At 39.2% G+C, this 22,356-nt stretch overlaps 1 protein-coding gene across 1 annotated transcript in view; it reads right to left on the reverse strand.

Moving 5' to 3' along the window:
- The window catches only part of CUBN (cubilin), a 254,992-nt gene that overhangs the window by 44,630 nt on the left and 188,006 nt on the right, over window positions 1–22,356 (reverse strand). Inside the window, exons 53-57 of the mRNA XM_037060773.1 lie at window positions 21,714–21,939; window positions 19,968–20,155; window positions 12,711–12,867; window positions 11,133–11,282; window positions 594–794 (exon numbers count right to left, since the gene is read on the reverse strand). Coding sequence (XP_036916668.1) covers window positions 594–794; window positions 11,133–11,282; window positions 12,711–12,867; window positions 19,968–20,155; window positions 21,714–21,939 — 922 coding nt within the window. The remainder of the gene's footprint in view (window positions 1–593; window positions 795–11,132; window positions 11,283–12,710; window positions 12,868–19,967; window positions 20,156–21,713; window positions 21,940–22,356) is intronic.

Raw genomic sequence — 22,356 nt, forward strand, 5'->3', positions numbered from 1 at the left:
AATAGTCCTGGTTGTTACAAAGGCCCTTGCACACACAGTCTGTGACCTGTCTTCTCACTTTGACTTTGACATAGAGAAGCTACAAATTATAACAGAGTTAAATACATCATTTTTTCCTTTTCTTTTAAGGCTCACAGTTTTTATGTATTGTTGAAAAGTCCTACCAGAAGATCATAAAGATATTCTCTTAGATGTTTTCTAAATGTATACAAGATTGTTTTTCACATTAGCAAAATGACTTGGGAAAATGAAATAGGCATCTAGATAGCCTAGGCCAAAAAGTCATCTCAGTGCAACGTACAAACAGCTAAAGATGGCAGACATGTTCATTTAACTGAAATTATCAAAATAAACTTCAAACTTCCATTTGATTTTCAAAGAGTAGTTCTAGCCAAGCGCATGAGAAAGAGTTTTAGACATTTTTTTAAAAAGGAAAATGTAAATATTCAATGTTTCTGGACCATGAACTTAATTGATCATTTTTACCCTGAAAGTCTTTGAATCTTCAAGTTGGTGATTTATGAATCACAATTAGAACTCCTTATGGAAATTAAGAAGAAAAGGAAATTTCACACATTGGTATGGCTACTCACAGGTTATGTGATAGTAAAACTTGAAACCGAAGTCCGTGGTGTGTGAATCGGAGTAGAAGTTAAGCAGCAGTGGACCAGAGACGGTAACAGGAGACAGGAGCTCCGCCCCACACACAGTAGCCAGAGGTGAAGAGGCCGAGCTGCGCCCCCTGACGATGCGCACGCCGTCACTGTCACAGCTTCCTGTCACAGCGGAGCGGGCTGTACAAAGCATTGACAACCAGCATTTTAATTGGATGCCATATAAGCAATCAGTGCTGGAAACATTCAAACAACAATTAATGAAGATTCATGTACTTTACATAGAGATGGAAATGAGAATCAAGAGCTATTTGGTAAATCTCAGTCTAACTTGGTTTTCTGATGAAGTGAGGTTTACCCTAGTCACAAAACAAGCACAGGTATATGAACACAGGGAGCACTTCACAATAGATACATTCACTTTGAAAAAAAAACAGAATTTTCTTCCTTTATCATTTTTTAAAATTCAGTGATACCAACTGGGGAGAATTTTGCCTCCCACGGACGTTCGGTAGTATCTGGACATTTGGGCTGGCACGCTGGGGCATGCCACCGGCAAGGAGCGGGCAGGGCCCAGGATGCTGCGGAACCCGCTGCGGTGAGCCCGGCAGCCCCGCGCCCCGATCCCGCAGACGCAAGGAAAGCTGCCTGGCCAGAACGTCCACAGTGCCGCTATTGAAAAACCCCGTTTAGCATGAAGCTATACACAGATAACGAACTCCTGCCACAGAGAGACGATTAGAAACTCCTTAATGTTTTCTGAACAGTGGATATACATGTTCACACAAACATTAATAGCTTAGGTTTAGTGATTGTAAAATATACATCATTGCTTTGTTTTCTAATTATAAATAAATATATATTGCAACTCACCCTAAAGAGAAATAAAATTACAGAATAAAAATTATAAAGCCTTTTATTACCACAATTTATGACGTCACTTTAAATGTGAATTATACTGTTAAAACATTAATTGTGACCATACTGAATATGTTCTTTCATAACCTGATTTTTATTGACATAAAATAACATGAGATGCATTTTTAGGTGATTAAATATGCTTCTAAAACATCAAATTTAATGCATATAACAAATCCTAACATACCGATGCGTCATACCATGTTCAAGTCATTCCCTATGCTTAATAATTCTATTATTTTCCACTTTTTGTGATTAAAAATACCGTTGAAACAAATATTCTGTACATAAGTATTTGTGTAAGTTTCTCATTATTTCATGAGAATAAATTTTTAGAAGGTGAGTTACTGGTTCTAATGTAAGTTTCTTTTTCAGGTTTTTCAAAGGTGTTACCGACTCCGTCCCATAACTTTAGGTAGCTGACATTTCCCCCAAACCTACATTTTTATCACCCAGTAGAGAAACCTTATGCCCATTACAAGTAAACCCCCATTTGCCCTTCCTTCTTTATTGCTCTCCCACCCCTAAGCAACCTACTTTCAGCCTCTATGGATTTGTCTATAATCTGGACATTCACATAGACAGAATCATGTAACATGTGACCTTTTATGACTGCTGCTTCTACTTCACATGATGTTTTTGAAGTTCATCCATGCTGTGGCATGTGTCAGTACTTCATAACTTCCAAGGCTGAACGCTAATCCATTGTGTGAATAGAACACGTTTTGTTTAACCATTCATCAGTTGATGGGCATTGGATTTGCTTCTCCCTTTTGGCTACAGTGAATAACATGGCTATGAACATTCAGGTACAAAGTTTTGTGTTGGATATTATGTTTTCAATAATCTTGGGTATAGAAATAGGAGTGGAATTGCTGAATTACATGGCAACTCTATGTTTAATATTTTGAGGATCTATCAAACTGTTATCAAAAGAGGCTGTGCTATTTTCCCACACCACCAGAAATGCATGTGGGTTTCCCACAGAGTCGCCAACACTTGTGATTGTCTGTGTTTTTATTGCAGCCGTGTGTGTGGGAAGGAAGTGGTAGCTCACTGTGGCTTTGATTTGCATTTCCCTAATTATGCTAGGAGCCTTTCATGGGCTACTTGACCATTTGTATATTTCCTTTGAAAAATAGGTCTATTCTGCCATTTTTAAATTTGGTTATATGCCATTTAATGTTGAGTATTTCTTTTACATTCTGGATATTAGTATGATAAAATGTTTTTGTTTCTCTTGGGTAAATGGAGCAGCTGGGTCATAAATTAGGTGTGTATTTAATTCTGTAAGAAACTGCCAATCAATTCTTCCAAGTAGTTATATCTGGATGCATTCTCATCGGGAGGGTATGAGACTTCCACTTGCTCTGCGTGTTTATCAATTACTTGGTGTCGTCAGTCTCTTTAATGTCAGCCATTGTGGTGTGTGTAAAGTGGAATCTCATTGTGATATTTAATTTACATTGCTCTGATGACTAGTAATGTGGAATACTTTTCATGTGCTCATTGACAAAATGCTTTTCTTTACTATAGATGTTAAAATGAGCATATATCGAATACCCTTCCTCCCCTCTCACACACAAAATTTACCTACTTATAAATTCCCCACTGGAACTGGCCAAAACTACACTACAATACTTTGTATAGTTGCATGCAATGACATGGTGGACTCTGAAATCAGACTACCTGTTTGCTGCCAGAACACTCTTATAAATTAAAGAAATTATGATATACATTTATTTCATAATTTCAAGACCCCAGGCTATAGACCTTGTTTCAAGGCAGGGCCTGTGACCTAAGACAATTCAATTAGGGTAAATTTCAAGACCTGGAGTAGACAGTAGTGTGCTGGTAAATGTAACAACTAATTCTCCGAAGGGAAAAAAACAGCTCTGATTTGTAGCATTTGCCAATTTCCATGATATAAATGTTCTCCCATAGCCGATTTCATACTACCAACAGGAGGTCATTAGATGCAGAATTTGGAATAGAATCAATAGCATGATTGGCTGTTACAGCATGGTCTAGGCCCACTCCAGTACGCCACCGTACAGCTGCTCACTCTGTTCCTAGACGTGCCTGAGAGGTACGCGGCCCTCCCTGTGAGGGCAGCTGCCCCACAGCCAGAAGAGGAACCGGCCTTAGGGTGAGGCTCACGCTGAAAAGCACAGAGTGAGAATAGAAAAAGTGGAATATTTAATGACATAAGTAAAATGATAGATCAAGCAGGTTTGAGGCACACCCAGCTTTGAGGTCTTTAGAAGCAAAGCTAACAAATTGACCTTTTATGTGTAAATCAGCTTGAGCTAAGTTTCCTGTTAATTATACCATAGAAATTCCTAATCACTATAGCATGGAGTATCATAATAATCATTGTTGTTTGTTTTTTTATAGAACTCCACCATACTGAGCACTGTTGATAAATTGATTACTCCAAGATACAATATCAGACCTAGTCTACGCTGATCCACTGTGTTCAAACTATAACTTAGCAAGAGGGAGTCAGTAGTAAAAGCCAAACATGTTCAACTTGGAAAATATCAGCAGCTATCTCCTGACACATGACAGAAGCCAGGCTGTAGCTGGAGAAAATGGGGCTGTCACACAGAAAGCAGCAACAGGACAGGGTGAAAGAGAAGGCTTTCTGAAGGGTCCTTGTTCCACAGGCCTGGAAGCCCATTACTGCCCTTCCTATTTTTAAGCCCTCCTTTGAGGAGATAAGATAACCCAGTGTCCTTCCTATGAATTTTAATTTATATCCAAACAAACTGAAGATAACCTACCATTTTAAACTGGAGACCCTTGGTGAACACATTTGTATTTTTTACATATCTGTACATTAAAATATTCTCTCCCCTTTTCAGATCTAAGTACTATCTCAGATAAAATTGATATTTTTATCAGAAAATATCTCTGCAATTTAAATCTTAAGACATTTTAGGAATGTATCTGGCTCCTCAGCTAAGTTTCTATCTAGCTTGAAGAAATCTTGAGGTACCAATTCAAGATATAGTTATTAAATTAGCCTCAAAGAATTCCTTCACTTTGAAAATCCTGGAAGAGAAATGTTTCTAAATGGGCATAAATCTACAAGTTAAAAGTGTGAATTACTTAATTTCAATGACCTTATTATGTAGTCAGAAGCAATATGATGTTAGAAACATAATACAAAAAAGTAGATTAAACTCAGATTTACAGTTGGAAAACTGCCAGACTATGTACCTTAATTTTAACCTCAGAATTCGATGTGAAGACACTAATAGCCCCACCGGAATATTAAAAATTTAGAGTAGGTGAGTCTGAGGGAGAAAAGGCTATGCATTATTGATAAAAATATCTTTAGCCTACAAAATATATAAAGTTATAAATCCAAAACCACAGAATGAAAAGCAATATTGCTGATACTAGATCACAGTCTTGGCCTCACATTGATCAAACAGCCTTCTCTGCAGTTATTCTGTATTTAAGTTGTTGGCAACCTGATACACGAGGTCTGTCCGAAAAAGGTCCAGCCCTTGTTACTACAACAAGAATGGTTTGCACAACACTGATGTAACCTGGCAGCCAAGGGGAGTGGACTGGAATGTACACGTGTGAACAATGATGACTTCACTGTACTAGTCAGTGGGGGCAGTAGAGCCTGTTGAGTGAGGATGTGTACTGTGCAGCAGCTGCATTAAAAATGACGGAGAGAGTAGAACAATGCATCAAGTTTTGCGTTAAGCTTGAACATTCCTCCATGGAAACTGTTTGGATGATTCGAAGGCTGTAGCTATGGAGAACTGGTGATTGGCAGCTTCATCACTAAAACAGGCCTGCTTATACATCATGTCTCTTGCTGAGTTTTTTGGTGAAACATCAAATCACCCAGGTGACTCAGTCCCCCTACAGCCCAGATTTGGTACCTTGTGACTTCTGGCTTTTCTCAAAATTAAAATCACCTTTGAAAGGGGAGATATTTCAGATTGTTGATGAGATTCAGGAAACTACAAAGGGGCAGCTGATGGTGACTGGGAGAACTGTGTGAGGTCCCAAGGTGCCTACTTTGAAGGGGACTGAGGCATCATTGTCCTATGTCTAATATTTCTTGTTTCTTACATCTTCAATAAATGTCTCTATTTTTCACATACACGGTTGGATACTTTATGGACAGACCTTGTAAACTATCACAGTGATAGTTATCTCACAAAATAACACTGTGAAAAATAAGGTAAGATGTGTCATGCTTGATTACTCTTTCAAATAATTATTCAAAAGGGCTAGTTCGATTATATAAATGTCACCATAAAATAAAGGTGGTATATATCTATTGAGACATAATCAAAATTCATTTGTTTATAAAGGTCTGTATTTAACAATAAGGAAGTTATGCAGGGAGAAGCAGAGGAAGTTAAAGGATATTAATATTTTGTAGCTAGCAACATAATATTAAATAACTAAATAAAGCATTAAGCATAACCTGTGGAAGGTATGATATTTGGCAAATTGCTTGATGGATTAAAACATTCTTGTATTTTTTCCAGTAGTCACTTCTTTAAAGTGGGGTGCCCCTCCAATTTTTTTGCACAAGAAATCATATATTACATAATATCAGGTCTTAGAAAGTTACCTAAAGTCTGAGAACATATCAAGGATTATTATAAACAGGGTAATATACAAGAAACTGATATATAAAGATGCCATTAGGTGTCAAATAATTCACATATACAGCTTTTTCACAAGCTCTGTGTAACCCGTCACCATATTAGATTGAAGATATTAGCCCGAATTTTCAGTGGGAGGACACTTGGTGACAAAGGCATCAGAAAATAATGACATTAAACCATTTTCTATAATCATAGGGGGAATCAATTAAATATCTAACCAAAACGTATACAAGGCTCTTAAGTAGAATAGGTGCAGTTAAATGCAACCAGCATGAATGCGTGTTAGATAGAGAAAGGAACTTAGGACTATAAAATGGCATTCAAGAAGCTAGGTGAATACCAAGTTGAGGCTATGACCATAAGGTAACGTTCAATGAAACGTATGAGAAGGTGTGAGGAAGACAAGTATCCTGAAGTTGAGCAATACTTTTTCCTGCAACTAGAGCCCTTTTCATGGGACAAGGAGCCACATTTATTCTTAATTCTATCTTCAGTAAACAATTTGTTGTGTATTTACTACTGAAATCTCTGATGTGTAAGATGATGCTCCATGATTTGTTTTCCTGACTGTTATCCACCCTTCTAAAAACCTTTAAAACACATCCATTGTTTCAAATGAGTAGGCCTCTCTATTCAATATACTAAAATATAATTTGTATTACATTGAACTTTATTACCAAGCAATGTTCGATTCTGAATTCCATTATGATTCCAAGAACTTGGAGAGAATTGAAAGGGAACCAGGGATGAGTAACTCAGAAAATTATACAAACTTGTGGAATTTAGGTTCAGATTGCAATTTTTTCCTGAGAGTCATAGAGAGGAGAGCTGCCTCAGAGGAGTAGAGAGAGAAAAATACTTTTGGTGGAAACAATTTAATATTGTAGATAAGATGAAGTTTTTCAGCAAAGTTGCACAGGGCTCTAGGGAGAGGGGAGGCAGGTGAATTAGGGGCAGCTCTGAATGCAGTCTGTTGTCCGTCTGATTACCTTTGCTCCAAGCAGCTGCTTACCTCAGTGGAGGGCATAGTGCAGAGGGAGGGAGAAGCGTGTACTAGGATTAAACCAGCGCCATAGAGCGTGCAGGCCAATGTTTTAAAACACAGGCAAGTGAAGAATCTCACGTAACCAAAGTGCCTCCTCTAGTGCTAGACCAAATTGAATAAAATATCCATAGAAATGATTTCAAAAGAACCACTGCCCAATGCTTTCTTAGGTAATGAATTATGCAATATGCCTACATACTGATTTCTTTAGAATGATTGAGAAAGCAAAGAGAAGAAATGGTAAGTAGTTGAGTAACGCCACTTAAAAAACTTCGATTAAATGGGGGGATGGAATGTGAACTAGGACAACTGACAAAACTCAATTTTTGTGCTTAGTGGGGGGAAAAGGCAAAAAGAAAAGTCTAAAATTGATTTTTTTCCTTTTAGCTTTATATTAAGTGTAGCTTGCAACCCAGCTCTTCTAAGTTAATCAAAGAAAGCTCAAGCAACTATTACATAGGACTTCCTGCCTGGCTGTTCTGGAAATCTAGCCCTATTCCCTTGGGGGATTTGGGGCGATCCATCCCTTGAGGCCCGTGAGCCGAAGCATTTGCCTTTCTAGTTCTCTCCACCGTCTGTGCAATGTGCTATTCTTTTATACAGTTCCTACCAACAGGTATTCTGGACCTGAGAAAACTGAGTTTAGAATTTGCCTATATACAGGCATTTTTTTGGTAACAATTTCTAAACTCTTCATTATCATCACCAAGGTGAATCAATGTTATTATCTAATTTTAATAATAGAACAATCAAGATATAGAAGGCATTCACTTGCCTTAGGTTACTATGTCTACTAACTTCTCTAACTGACACAGTAATGAAAAAAATGGCCCATAATCTCCCCAGAAATTTGGAGGCATCTACTTGGCCACATGAATAAGAACACAAAAATATACTTCTAGACTGTTCAATAGGTGGGAAAATAAAATAAGTATTTATTTAATGACATCAGATTACAAAATAAGTACAAACACTGGAAGTTTCTCTCTCATCCTTTCCTGTTAACTTTTCTCTGTTTCTGGTTTCATTTTTGACAAAAGAAAAAAAAACCATTTTGAATTTGTTAATTCCCATTTCACAGTGTTTAAGACACTGTTCAGGATATCAAGAGCCATTTTTGTGTTGAGTTTACTTTCAGAAAAAAAGATTGTTTTATAAATGAATGCTCAAATGAAAATTTCTCCCATGACTTCTGATTTCACCAGATTTTTTGTATTAAGTAGTAATTATATAGAAAAAATAAGTCTGTAGTTTGTAGAATGACTAGTATTGGAAAGATAAGAAGAAGAAGAAAGTTGGAGAAATTTAGCCAACACAAAATATCATAACATACTTTTAGAGCAGCTTTGGTGAAAAGTAGTCAAAAAAGAAAAAAAAGAAAGAAAGAAAGAAGTTACCGAACCTTTGTGACCTCCCGGTACAGAAACCGCCAGTATGGAGTTGAATTCTCAGTGTACCAGCCTGAAGAGAAAACCTTCCTTAACCAGCTGTCGGTGTTCAGCAATCACGATGTATGGACAAATGTGCTTCCAGTATTTTATAGGCTGGGATAGCCCAACAAAAAAGCAAATCTAGGTAACCCTCATCTCCTCCTAGGTCAGCCATGGCTCTGCTGGTCTGTTAGGCTCAGTTGTGGGACTCAGCCCCTCAACAGTGCCTATAGGCAGCAGTCTGAAAGGCCAGTGCCCCTGAAAACCAGAGGCTGTGACTCACCCCAGAGCAGTCCCCAGTTTTACCACGGCGGGCTGCACGTGGATTCTTCGGGCCCATTTGAGAAGAGGTGGAATGGTATTTTACTGTAGCTAACAAATTTCTAGCTTCTTGATGTTATTTAATGAACATCAGCATTGACATGATTAGTGACAAGAATCTAATTAAAGATTTGATTAATGTTGCTCTTTCTGGTAATCATTATAATTTAATTAAACTGCAGCCAGAAATTACCTACTTATCGGTTTGAAAATACTGAGTACTTGTAACACTGGAAATGTCACAAGGCATTATCATAAAGATATCTTATTTTAAAAAATCAGTCTTTTCAACTGGGTCATGATTAGCAAATCCATTAGTAGAAGTTGAAATCCCTTAATCTGCAAAACCAAGAATCTGCCTTCAGGCATCTTGTGTCACTGCACATCTGGCGATTTGACAAAACAGTGGCCAGGCGGTGAATTATAGTTTGCAAAATACATTTCTATAGGCATTTTCTGACTTTTAAAATGACTATTTTATATTTTAAAAAGATGAAAGTGATTATAAAAAAGATTAAGCAATTTAAACAGTCAGATGACTAGTAAATGGTCAACCTGGCCTTGGGGACCCATCTGAAATGCCACGCTCGCCCCACCACAACCCACGTCCAGTACTCAGCGTATGCTGTCCCTGTGTCCCATCTAGTCAGGGAGCTCCTGTTTAGGGTAAGTGTAGGTTCCCTTGTAATAACACATATCCCATTGGTACAATGGTGCTTTTTTGTGGCTATTGTACATAGTATGTCTGACAGAGTCTCCTTTTTACTCTAAATGACATTGGCATATGACATTCTTTTGTTTATGTAATTTAAAGAGAGCAAATGCACAGTCCAAGCCATACACTTCTCCCTGTTATTAAAACATTCCCCCGGAATATAAAAAATAATGGAAAAGGTATAAAGAAGAAATCAAACATCATAATCTATGGCACAGTGGTAACAACTCTTCAAGTATGACTGAAGAACTCTACAGATTATTCACGTGTAAATTATTAAAAACAGAAAACTGGATCATCTTACATAAACCACTTTACTTTCTCCTAATGCTGTCTATATCATGAGCACCTTTTTTTGATTGCTAGGGTTTGGTGCTAGCAAATGCTGAGAAGATCATATTAAACTTCACGCTGCATTTTTACAGGGACATACATCATGCTTACTTGGCAATTTCTAGCAAACCCAGGTGCCCCAAACCACAGCTTATGAAAGTCAGGGAAAGGAGGTCACAGAAAAAGGACTGAATGGGGAGAGAGACGTTGCATAATTTACCAGTGTATGAGGACTAACAAGTCACTTTTACAAAACCTAAATATTCTGGATACTGAGAACTGGAGAACATTTTGCTAAATGTAACTTTTCATTACTGTGGTAGACTACCAAAAGGGAAAGAAGTTTTCATTGTGCAGACGTAGCTTGATAAGTTTATTGATTAATTATACTTTAGCAATGAAAATTTAATTTGTAAAAAATATTAGTATGACTGAGTGGTTGAAAACACCCATCTGCTTGGAGGGACCTCTCTCCTGCAGTGTCAAAGCATCCAGTAAACATCAAGTTGTGCCTCTTGTAGCCACAGCCCAGCCCGAACCAGAAGGTCCACGGTCCGCCAGCAGCCCATCCCCTAGAGACGCAGTGAACCCAATGCGGTGGTTGTGCTGAGGGATTTCACAACTATGTATATGGGACTGATGAAGACAGTGGAAGAGAAAGGAGATGAAAGGGTGTCCCGTGACAATACTTAAAAGTACAGCTCAGATATTTACAAATTTTACTTCAATAGTTTCTCTCACTAGTTATAGCATGCGCATGACTGTGGGCGTGTATATCCACATCTATGTCCATAGACTACAAATGTAAATGAATAAATTAATAGCTATTATTAAATGTGATACATGTCAGACTTATTTTCCTTAAGGTATTAACTTGGGGTTTGTGTTATTAAAGCTCTTGTGTTATTTTGTTTTACTTCTGGAGGGAATAGCATGGTACCTGTGTTCTTAAAACACTGGATGGAATTTTAATCAAGTTTATGTCAAAGGTGCTCTGTAACACTTTAAATGTTTTCTTCAAATGGTGATTTTAGACTATCTATGCCTCTGCTTGTTCCTCATTGATTTATTAAGAATCAATTGTAATTTACACGCACATAAGCTTACCTTCCAAATGGAAAGATACAAAAGTCAGGAAGACCACAGATGTAGGATTAGCCTCTATGAAATAGGTGCAATTCATGTTGTTGTCGTACTGCCTCGGGTAGTTCGGAGAGATGATGTAGCCTGAAGGCTTAGTGAAATTACTCCCACATCCTATGTGGGAAGAAAAAAGTATGTCAAAACATTGGTTCTCACATTCTGTATCTTTTTATCAGTGAGGAAAAGACTCAACTTTCCTAAATTCTACAGAGACGTGTTCTCTGAGGCACTCCAAATTGAAGAAACAATAACTAAGAGAAGGGAATTCTCATTTAAAAAAATAAATGAGAACATTGCATATTTGTTTAGAAAATGCTGCAGGGTTTTCAACTAGGTAGTAGAAACTTTTACCACAAATCTGTTGCAAATCACTTAATTTTAAGATAGTAAAGAAAGGATAACTTAGCAAAGATTTAATATGGTTCATATAGATAAAGAAATGGCTGATGAAAAGTGATTTGCACCATACCGGTACACCTAGTGCTTTTAAAATATCTTATTATATTGCTAGAAAACTATATTATTTAATTACCAGTGTAATCTAACCACAAAAATACCCACTTTTTTTGTTGTTAATGGTTGAATGTACTAATGCCAACTCCTGGAATGCCTGGTGTCAGAAACAGAAGTATCTTTTCACCACTAAAATGACTTTTGTCTCCATACCACCACTAACTAGTTAATCCACCTCACTCGCTGATCCATCATGTACGTGGATATCAGCACCCTTTTGCCTTGATGTCAAGCACACACAGTTACACACATATACTCAGATACCAGCCACCCAGTGAAGACCTAAGGGCAGGCCTTGGTTTGACTCTCATGACCTCCACCCTTCTTTCCTTTGTGCTAACGTACCCTTTCACTTCATTATTCCCTCTAATTCCTTTGATCAAACCTTTTCCTAAGCAGTGGGTTGCAGTCAGCAGCTACTTGATTCAATTCAGCCAACAGGCACACCACCTTGGCCCTGAGGCTCAGCCACTGCTACACCTCCCCCTAGCCTCCCTCGTGAGCAGCAGTAAGAGAAGGAAGGGAAAGTTCTGGAGAAAGTGGCTCCCAAAGTTTACTGGCTGTAAGAATCATCTGGGTGGGAGCTGAAACACTCCCATCCACACCCATGGAAATTCTGAGTTCAGAGGGGTCTGTTGAGGCCCTAGAATCAGCATGCTTCTAAGGCCCCAGGTAATTGCAGTGCAGGCAGTCAATGTGCCACATGTTGGGCACCTGGGTGACGAGTAATTATTAGTTTCCTGGGCACCTGCCAAATTCCTGGCCCCTTGGGATTTTAGGGTTAATTTTAGGTGTCTCAGTGGCACTCAAGCCTTTTACATCAACTCTCAATTGACCTACCATTGAATTCAGTTCCATTCTCACTGATTTTTGAAGGATGGGAGCACTCTCAGGATTAGGTGGCCAAGCCACACTCCCACATGCAGCCCATTCCAGCCAACCCCAGCGCAGTGCCCTACTCTCCCCAGGCCGCCTGTGGCAGCCACACCCTTTCAAGGATCTCTAAGTCAGGTTTTTAGTACCACTTACGGCTTACGAAGGATGCAGAGAAGCCCTGAGCCGGTGTCTCCTGAGACTGGAACACAGCTGTGAGTGCATTTCTCGGGGTGACGATGGTGCCTGGAGCCACGTTCCCACAGCTCGTGGATAACAGCGCTGTGTCTGCTGCCTCAGTTCCTGCCCACACCTAGTACAGCCACAAATATAACTTAATGCTCAAGGCTTTCCTGTTGACATTTTAATGCACCTATGCTGAAAAATCATGGTACGAAGGTGTGTATCAACCTAAACATAATAGTAAATAAAACAATGCAAATCTGCAATATTTTCTTTTGAGAATAATAGTTTCAAGCTGCATTTTAATAGCATGCTTCATTTTTTTTATTTTTCCAAGAACATTATGTTTATTTTTCTGTAGCTAGACAGTAATTAAAAAAAACAATCACTATTCAGTTTCCTCTCACCTTCTCCTAGTTGACCTAATCAAAGTTAGTTGAGCTTGCTAGGTGCCCGGAGAGGTGCCTTGCTAGGTGCACGCATGTGCACGAGATAGTTGGGGCGGGGGGGATGTGTGGGGCTTACCATTTGTCCTCAGTGGATGGAAAATTGTAGGTTATGAGTAGAGAACACTACCAAGCAAGAACCCTGTGGAAATTACTATTTTTTGTGGAGCATAAAGAAAGTGGACATGAATTCTACAGTAGACAAGGTCGATCCAGAAAAAGTCTAGCCATTGTTAATACAATGAGAACAATGGGCATGACAGTGATGTAACCTGGCAGCCAAGGACAGTGGACTGGAATGTGAATGTGTGAATAGCAACGACTTCACTGTACTAGACAGTGGGGGTGGTAGACACCATTGAGTGAGCATGAGTACTGTGTGGCTACCACATTTAAAATGACTGAGCGAGTAGAGCAATGAATCTACATCAACTTTTGCATTAAGCTTGAACATTCCTCTGAGGAAACTATTCAGATGCTTCAGAAGGCTGCAGCTATGGGCCACTGGTGACTGGCAGCTTCATCACGACAACAGGCCTGCTCATGCATCAATGTCTCACACAGTCTTTTGGTGAAACGTCAAATCACCCAGGTGACTCAGCCCCCTTACAGTCCAGATTTGGCACCCTGTCACTTCTGGCTTTTCTGAAAACTAAAGGGGGGTGGTAGACACCACTGAGTGAGCATGAGTACTGTGTGGCTACCACATTTAAAATGACTGAGCGAGTAGAGCAATGAATCTACATCAACTTTTGCATTAAGCTTGAACATTCCTCTGAGGAAACTATTCAGATGCTTCAGAAGGCTGCAGCTATGGGCAACTGGTGACTGGCAGCTTCATCACGACAACGGGCCTGCTCATGCATCAATGTCTCACACAGTCTTTTGGTGAAACGTCAAATCACCCAGGTGACTCAGCCCCCTTACAGTCCAGATTTGGCACCCTGTCACTTCTGGCTTTTCTGAAAACTAAAGAGATTTAAGACTATCGATGAGGTTCAGGCAAATATGGCAAGGCACCCGATGAAGACTGGGAGAACAGTGTGAGGTGCCAAGGTGCCTCCATCGAAGGGGCCTGAGGCACCATTGTCCTGTGTACAATGTTTCTTATACCTTGTATCTTCTTCAGTAAACGTCTCTATTTGTCAGAGTTCATGGCTGGGTAACTTCTGGACAGACCTTGTATATGTAACCAGCATACATTAAAATAAATCATAGCAGAGTTCCTGCCAAGATTAAGCTTTAAGGCTCAACTTGAAGAAAGGATGAGACTCGGTCACTATGTGGTATTATTCAGCAAAGACTGGGTGAGCAACTCCCAGGTAGATTTGGTCTGTCATTTAGTTAGTTTGGCTACTTCAAAAGAAACAACTAATACACTCATTTGAAAAATAGTTTCTGAGGAATAACGGTAAGCTTCGAAGTTCCAAATCAAGCCTACCCTGATCAGACTGATAGGGGAGGACATTAATCATAGAAACACAAATTTAAATACAAAATTCCAACATTGAAAGGGGCTGTAATGGAGCTGTTGAGAGCACACAATAAGGCGCTGTACCTGATTTGTGGAGCAGTGAACCTGCCTAGAGAAATCCTAGGGCAAGAAAAGGCACGTCTAGTTCAAAGAACAGAGAGGAACCAAGTAAGGTGCGAGGAGAGGCTAAGAGTCCATGCAGGCCTCGTTGAATGTTAGAGACCCAGGCCACTGTCCTGAAAATGGTGAGGAGCCTCTCGGAAGCTTAAGGGTAGAAGACATTTGGCTTTTAGAAAACATTGCAATATGAAGAACAGAAAGAAAAGAGATGTTGCTGGGAGATCTTCCAGGAAGATTTCAGAGTAGTCCAAGGAAAAGATCATGGTATAGAAAATGCTGAGTCACTTGAGGAAAATATTGATGTGAGGTAATGAATACACACTATTGGGGGGAAAAGTACTATTAAACACGTTGAACCAGGGAAGGGCCTCCTCGTTGAGAGAGCCTCAACTGGAAGCAATTCTGCTGTTCCCAGGGAAAATCAGTATTAGCAAGGCCTGGAGGCATTTTTGTCACACTTGGTGTGTGGGCAGCACGTAGTGGTCAGGGGCCGGGGCGGCACAGGACAAGACTCCCCCAGCTAACCAAGAAGGCAAGAAAGTAACCAGGTTTGGTCAGTCTTCCTTGACCGTTTGGCTTTTTTTTACATCAAATTAGGCAAGATTACTCATTTGAACATACCATTTTCAGGAATATTTCTCAACGAAGCAAGAAAACATCAAACCATTAAAAACATTTCTATTGGCATATCAGTCAATAGGAAGAAGAACGAAACAGCGTGGATTCGTAGCACTGACTTAACATTTCTCAATTCTTTAAAGTGGTATCATTTCAATTGGTTTTTTAAACACTGGCATCCATTAGTCACTTTATTAAAGTCAAATTATATTTCCATTCATTAGATATGGGAGGAGCCTGGACCCGGAGCTAATGAGAACAAAAGTACTGATATTACTGATATTACTTTTCAGAACAAAAGTACTGAAAATACAAGATATTCTGTCAAACACCCAAGATAAAAAAGGTGCCAGGATACAACTGAACACCAAACAAACACGCAATCCAATTTAAAAAATGAGCAGACAACTTGAATAAACACATTTGGAGAAGGACATACAGATGACCAACAAACATATGAAGAGATACTCATTATCACTAATCACCAGAGAAATGCAAATTAAAACCACAATGATATGTCGGCTCACACCTGTCTGAATGGCCACCAGTAACAAATCAACAAATAACAAGTGCTGGTGAGGATGTGGAGAAGGGGGAACCCTGGTGCACTGTTGCTGGGAATGCAGACTGGTGCAGCCACTGTGGAAAGCAGTATGGAGATAGCTCAAAAAATTAAAAATGGAACTGCATTATGACTCAGCAATTCTACTTCTGGGTCTAAATTTGGAGAACTCCAAAACATTAATTCAAAAGAATATGCACCCCTACGTTCATTGCAGTCTTATTTGCAATAACCAAGATACAAAAGCAACCCAAGTGCCCATCAACAGACAAGTGTATAAAAAAGTTGTGGTACATATATACACAATGGAATATCATTCAGCCACAAAAAAGAATGAAAGCTTATGATTTGTGACAGCATGGACGAACCTAGAGGGTATTATGCTAAGTGAAGTATGTCAGAGAAAGACAAACACTATATGATTTCACTTATATGTGGAATCTAAGGAAAAAATAAATGAACAAGCAACACAAAACAGACTCATAGATAGAGAGAAAAGACAAACGGTTGCTGGAGTGTAGGGAGACTGGGGGGCTGGGTGGAAAAGGTGATGGGATTAAGTAAAAATTGATAGCTGCAAAATAGTCACAGGGATATAAAGTACAGTATAGGAAATACAGTCAATAATATTGTAATAACTCTGTATGGTGCCAGGTGGGTAGTGAAAATATCAGGGGAAGCACTTTGTAAAGTGTATGATTATCTAATCACTGTGCTCATACAAAACTAATACAAAATAATATTGACTGTAAATTGCAATTAAAAATTTTTAAAGATATGTTAGGAAAGAAACGAACACTATCTATTTTCCCTAATATTCCTTTTAATTTTTAATTTTCCCCTTAACTATCCAAGGAAACAGTATACAGAAGTTTTCTATCTACATTTAGTAAAACTATAAACATAATTTACTAATATCTGCATATACTATTTTTATGAATATTACTAAAAAGCAAAGTGATAGGAGATAACTTTTATTAAGGAATTTCAAGTTCTTTAATGAAGAACTTCAAGAATACTCATGTGCTTATTTATACCTTTCTGAAGTCATTAATTATGGATCTGACAGCTCCACCTTTTGGCCCAAGACACACGGGTTGTAATGATAATACTGGTAAGGAGTTATTAGGTATTCATTGCTGCCTTGTCAGTAAGCAAGTCATGTCATTGGCTCTATGACCCAGGACTCATCAAACTATTGGATCTACAAAATGTGAGAAAATTGTCATCAGATCTAAAACTTTTCAACTTACTTAAGGTTTTTCTATAACGCAGCCTGGCTACAAGTGACATTTTATCGTTCCAGTAACTTTTAAAAAAATTAATATTTGCTGAGAGAGCTCCAGATCCATACATGGTTGTAAGATATGAAATGGAGAAATCCCTGTGGACATATTCCAGTTTTCCCCAACAGGGACGCCCTGCAAAGCTGTCGTGCATCACAAGAACACTGACATCAGCAAAATCCAGCAATCCTGGCCAATTGCCCGGTTCTCCTTGGACTTACACTCGTGTGTGTGCATTCAGTCTTACACAAGTTCCATGCCACCGCACTCAGCAGGTCCGACACCACCAGGATACCTCGGGTCGCCCTTTTACAGTCACACGATTCACTTCCCACCCCTGGCCCTCTAACCTCTGTCCTTCCGTTCTCCATTCCTAAAATACTGCCATTTCCAAAACATTATATACATGGGACAATAGACTATACAACCTTCGAGACTGGCCTTTTCTACTTGGCAAAACTCCCTGGTGATTTGTTTAAATTGTTAGTCTGTCAATACTTTGTTTTTATGGGACTGTGTTCCATGGTTTCTGTGTACTAGAGTTTGTTTAACCACTTAACTGTTGAAGGATTTTTCACTGATTCCAGTTTGGAGCCATTACACATGAAGCTGCTCTGAACCTTGATACTCAGGTTTTGTTTAGACACAGTTGGCATTACTCTGGGATGAATCCCCCAAAGGGAAATTGCTGGATCTTACGGTAAGTGCATGTTTAATTGTACAAGAAACTGCCAACCTGTTTTTCAGAGTGGCTGTGCTATTTTACATTCCCACTAGCAATGGATAAGTGATCCATCTTTTCCCAATCTCGTGTGTGTCACAGTTTTTAATTTTAGCTGGTTTGAGAGGCGTGCAGCAATTTCTGAGTGGGGTTTTAATTTGCATTTTCCCTAGCAGCTACTGATGCTGACCATCTTCCCTTATGTTTATTTAGCACCTGTATATTGGCTTTGGGGAAATACCTGTTTGTATCTTTTGCCCATATTCTAATAGAAAGTTTGTATTTTTACTCATGGAATTCAGAGCTCTGTATATATTCTAAATAGTAGTCTGCTGTAAGATATAGGTTTGTAAATCTTTTTTCCCTGTAGCCTATCTTTTCACCATCCTCACCGAAGCATTCACAAAACAAAAAAATTTCATTTTGATAAGATAAAATTAATTTTTATAGGCCATTCTTTTTATGTTTAGTCTAAGAACTTTTCACCTATCTCTAGGCCCCAAAGATCTTCTGCTATTTTTTCCCCTAAAAGTGTATGGCTATATATTTTACATTTCAGTCTATGGTCTATTTTCAGTTCATTTTCACATAAGGTGTGAGGTTTAATTTTGCTTGCTATAGGTGGATTCTTCTTGCTGGTTTTGCCCCCCAACTTTTGTATCTCTTGTCAGAAATAGGAGTCTCGTCAGGTCAGGAGGGAAGAAGAGAGCTTCCCCAGGCCGCCTAGTTTGGGCAGGGCTCTGACCCGCCCCACCTGCTGGTGGCGTTGCCTTGGCCCAATGTCAGAGGGACTCCCAGTTCAACCAGAGGAAAAATGGGCCAAAGAAAGGTTTCATATCTGTATTTACAGGGAAAGAACTTTGGAGTCTTACACCTACACATTAGATGCTGACTCAGTCCATGAGAGACAGAGTTCATTTGTTTCATGAAAAAAGCAAGTAGAAATAGTGTATATTAAGTGTGTTTTATTATGCCCATATTTTATATATAAGTATAGGATTTTTATTTAAACAGTAAGCACAGATTAATTAGATATAAACATAATTTGAGAGATGATAGAATAGTAACAGTAAAAACAATAAAAATATTGTATTTGTTAGATGGTTTTATATTCCCAGTACTGAACACTATGTTATATCATATTACCTCAAATGCTTAAAACAATCCTACTGAAGTAGGTATTGTTCTCATTATTTTATGGTGAGTAATTTTAAGTTCAAATGTTTAATTAGCTCACAGAGAAACATGCAGGCAGTAAATGTAGGAGATCTGAATAGAGTCCAGACTAATGTGAACTTAAGGCTGATGTTCTTCCCACTAAAAGGCATTGCCTATTAGAAATGAAACCTATAAGATAGAAGAGATCACAGGAATGAATTTCCAATCAGTCATCACGGCCATAAGTCACGACAGTGAGGCCAGTGCCACGTGAGCAGTATCGTAAGACGGCCCGCCTTGCAGGCTGCCTCACTGCCACCGTCTGACTGGGGTCTCTCTCATGGTCTTTTCAGCTGTGGGCTCTTAAGGCCAAGGTGAAGGCGACAATAGCCACTTCTCTATCCTTCTGTAACTTCTATAGTAAAGTTTAAATGGTGCTTGTAATGGTGCCTTACATTCATTTTGTCCCAGAGGATCTCATCAGGAAAAGAGGGAGGGAGAGAGACAGAGAGAATAAGAGAAAAAACAAATTCTGGCCTTCTCTCTCTTTAGTTTCTACAGAAAGGAAGAGCCATTAATGCTCATGAGAATTTAATGAGGCCAGAAAACAATCTCCTCAAGTAATTTTCTGTGTGTATTAGCAAACAAAAAGTCCCATGGCAATATGTGTGTTATGGTTCAAAGTTTAACTCCTAATAGTCAAGATTTCTCACCTTTTTAGTTCAAGAAATCCAAGCAGCAAAATTGTCCTTTTCTTACTTCGAGAGGCAATGAGCCATTTCCACTCTAACTGTTTATGTTCACAAAACCAGTTCTGCTCCAATTAAATAAACAAGCCCACCAACCTTCACGAAGCTGTTCTGACACTGTCCATCACCACTAGGGATTCGGAAGTTGCTGTCAAAGCTGATCTCCAGGTGATTGCTTTCGTGAGTAATGACTGTCCAGGCACACCTGCTGTTCTCAGGAAAATTCTGAGGCCAGTGAGGGGATCTGAGGGTTCCATTATCTGAATGGAGTATTCCACCACAACCTTAAAAATTGTCATGGAAAAAGCCATTAATCTGGAGTAAAATAACAACGTTAAGCTAGGACTTCTAGAGAAGACACATTTCGAAATGTGAGATTTTAGCTCATCTCTCCTTATGTATGAGTCCCTGGCCTTTGGGGCAGGCATACAACAAGAATACTCCGTCAATGTCAGGTGCACTGAATTTACAGGAAGTGTCAGCTCTTACTCTTTGGACACACCTTTTGGAGCTCAACTGAGAACTCTAATCCTCATCACAAAGAGGATGGACTTCTACCCTGTCTCCAGACAATACCAATATGATATACCCCATTTGAGGGTACAAGTTGTGGTCCAGCAATCCCAAATTGTGTGTTTTATTACCACAAAACAAGATTACAAGTCCTTACTCATTTGCAATTTCATTCTAACACACAGGACTAGAGAAAGTGATCTTGAGGAAGGGAACACTCTTCCATTAATCACCCTGGTTCTTTCACATTAAAATACTGATGAATGGAAATAAAGTACATGGATTGACATAAAAAATTCTACAATTATTTTATACTATTGAACTATGTACTTAAGACATGACAAAAGCCAGAGTGGATTGAGTGCCCCTGGCCTGCGAACCAAAGGGTTGCCAGTTCAATTCCCAAACAGGCACATGCCAGGTGCCCAGCAGGGGGCATTCGGGAGGCAACCACGCATTGATGTTTCTCTCCCTCTCTTTTTCCTTGCCTTTCCCTCTCTCTAAAACTAAATAAAATCTTTTTAAAAAATTTTAAAAACCTCCCTCTGACTTCACAGCAACCAGTGCTTTAATGAGGGAAAATTTGACTCATTCCATAAAGATCTTTGTAATAACTCTGACTCCCCTGGAAAGAATTGCCCTGTGTGTGTGACATTGCAAGGCTCTAAAAAAATCCTGACTAAAAGTATCTGATGTAAGTTCTTACATTTTCTGGAAACTTCCATAAAGTCCATACTTTATATACTTAAATGCTACATCCTTTGAAATCAAATGTACGATTATTTGTCAATACTATTCGTTCTAAAATCACAAATCTTGCTATTTTGCTGCTCAGCACCCTTCACTGGCTCCTCACTACTTAAGCCGAGACTCCGCATGACGCGGCCTGCTTGTCCTCCTGCCGTCAGCTCCCCACTTATCAGCCCTCCTCCAGGCTGCCAGATGTCAAATTACTTGCAATCCCAACACGCCTTTTCTACTGCCTACGATTCCGTGGTTGTGCCCTTCTGCCTATGGAGGCAGAATGGCGAAGTGTTAAGATCAAGGTTTCTGGGCTCTGTCTTTATTTATTGGTAGGGTCTCTGACCCTACCAATCATTGGCTACACAAGCGGCAATTTATTAACCCATGCATCCTAAGTTTCTGCCTGTGCAAAATGGAAAAAACATGTATTGGTGCTGTGTCTTCCTTTCAGGGTTGCTATGTCAGGTGACGCATTTAGAACCGAGTCTTACAGAGAGTATACAAAATATACACTTGCTGAATTAGTTATTAAATTTTTTAAATCAAAGAAAAGAAGATGGTAAGTGCAGAGAATGGTTCTTTTACCTAAAGTTTGTGTGCTCCACGTAGCATAGAATCCACCATTTTGCACTGAATGGTCTGAGTTAAAAATCACCACCAGCTGGTTTGAACCAGACTGGATTGGCCCAGGGTTGGAAGTCCCACAGTACTGTCCTATTATGGGCGAGCCGGGGGAACCACCGTTCCTGACAGTGACAGAGTCCCAAGCACAGGTTGTATGGCTTTCAATATCAAAGTCACTAAATGTAAGCTGCAGGAGAGGAAAGAAACAATGAGGCACTCATTATTTTATGAGTTGTGACTTTGCCTACCTGGAGTTAGATAAGCTCCCCACAAATCCTTTTATTTTGTTTTAATTTATACAATTTTGTATTTATATCTCCTTATTTCATTTTCCCTTGCCCTCCTTTTTCCTTATTGAAGTTTCTCTTGGAAATTGTGAAAAAGGATGTTTCTCTCCAAACTGGAGTCGCTAAGGGAACTCCTCAGTCCCCTGGGCCAGGACAGCAAGTCATATCAAGTGCATGAACACACCTCACTCCTGGGTGTGGAATTATCTTCTACTCTGAGCTTTTCCAATGCTTGAAACAAGAACTTATTCTCCAGTAATTGCAAATTTACAGATGTCATTCTATAAGGGAGAATTTTAGGGAGAGAATAATCTGAT

This window comes from Sturnira hondurensis, unplaced genomic scaffold (assembly GCF_014824575.4).
Source record: "Sturnira hondurensis isolate 20B ecotype Veracruz unplaced genomic scaffold, ASM1482457v3 Scaffold0012488, whole genome shotgun sequence".
Taxonomy (NCBI): Eukaryota; Metazoa; Chordata; class Mammalia; order Chiroptera; family Phyllostomidae; genus Sturnira; species Sturnira hondurensis.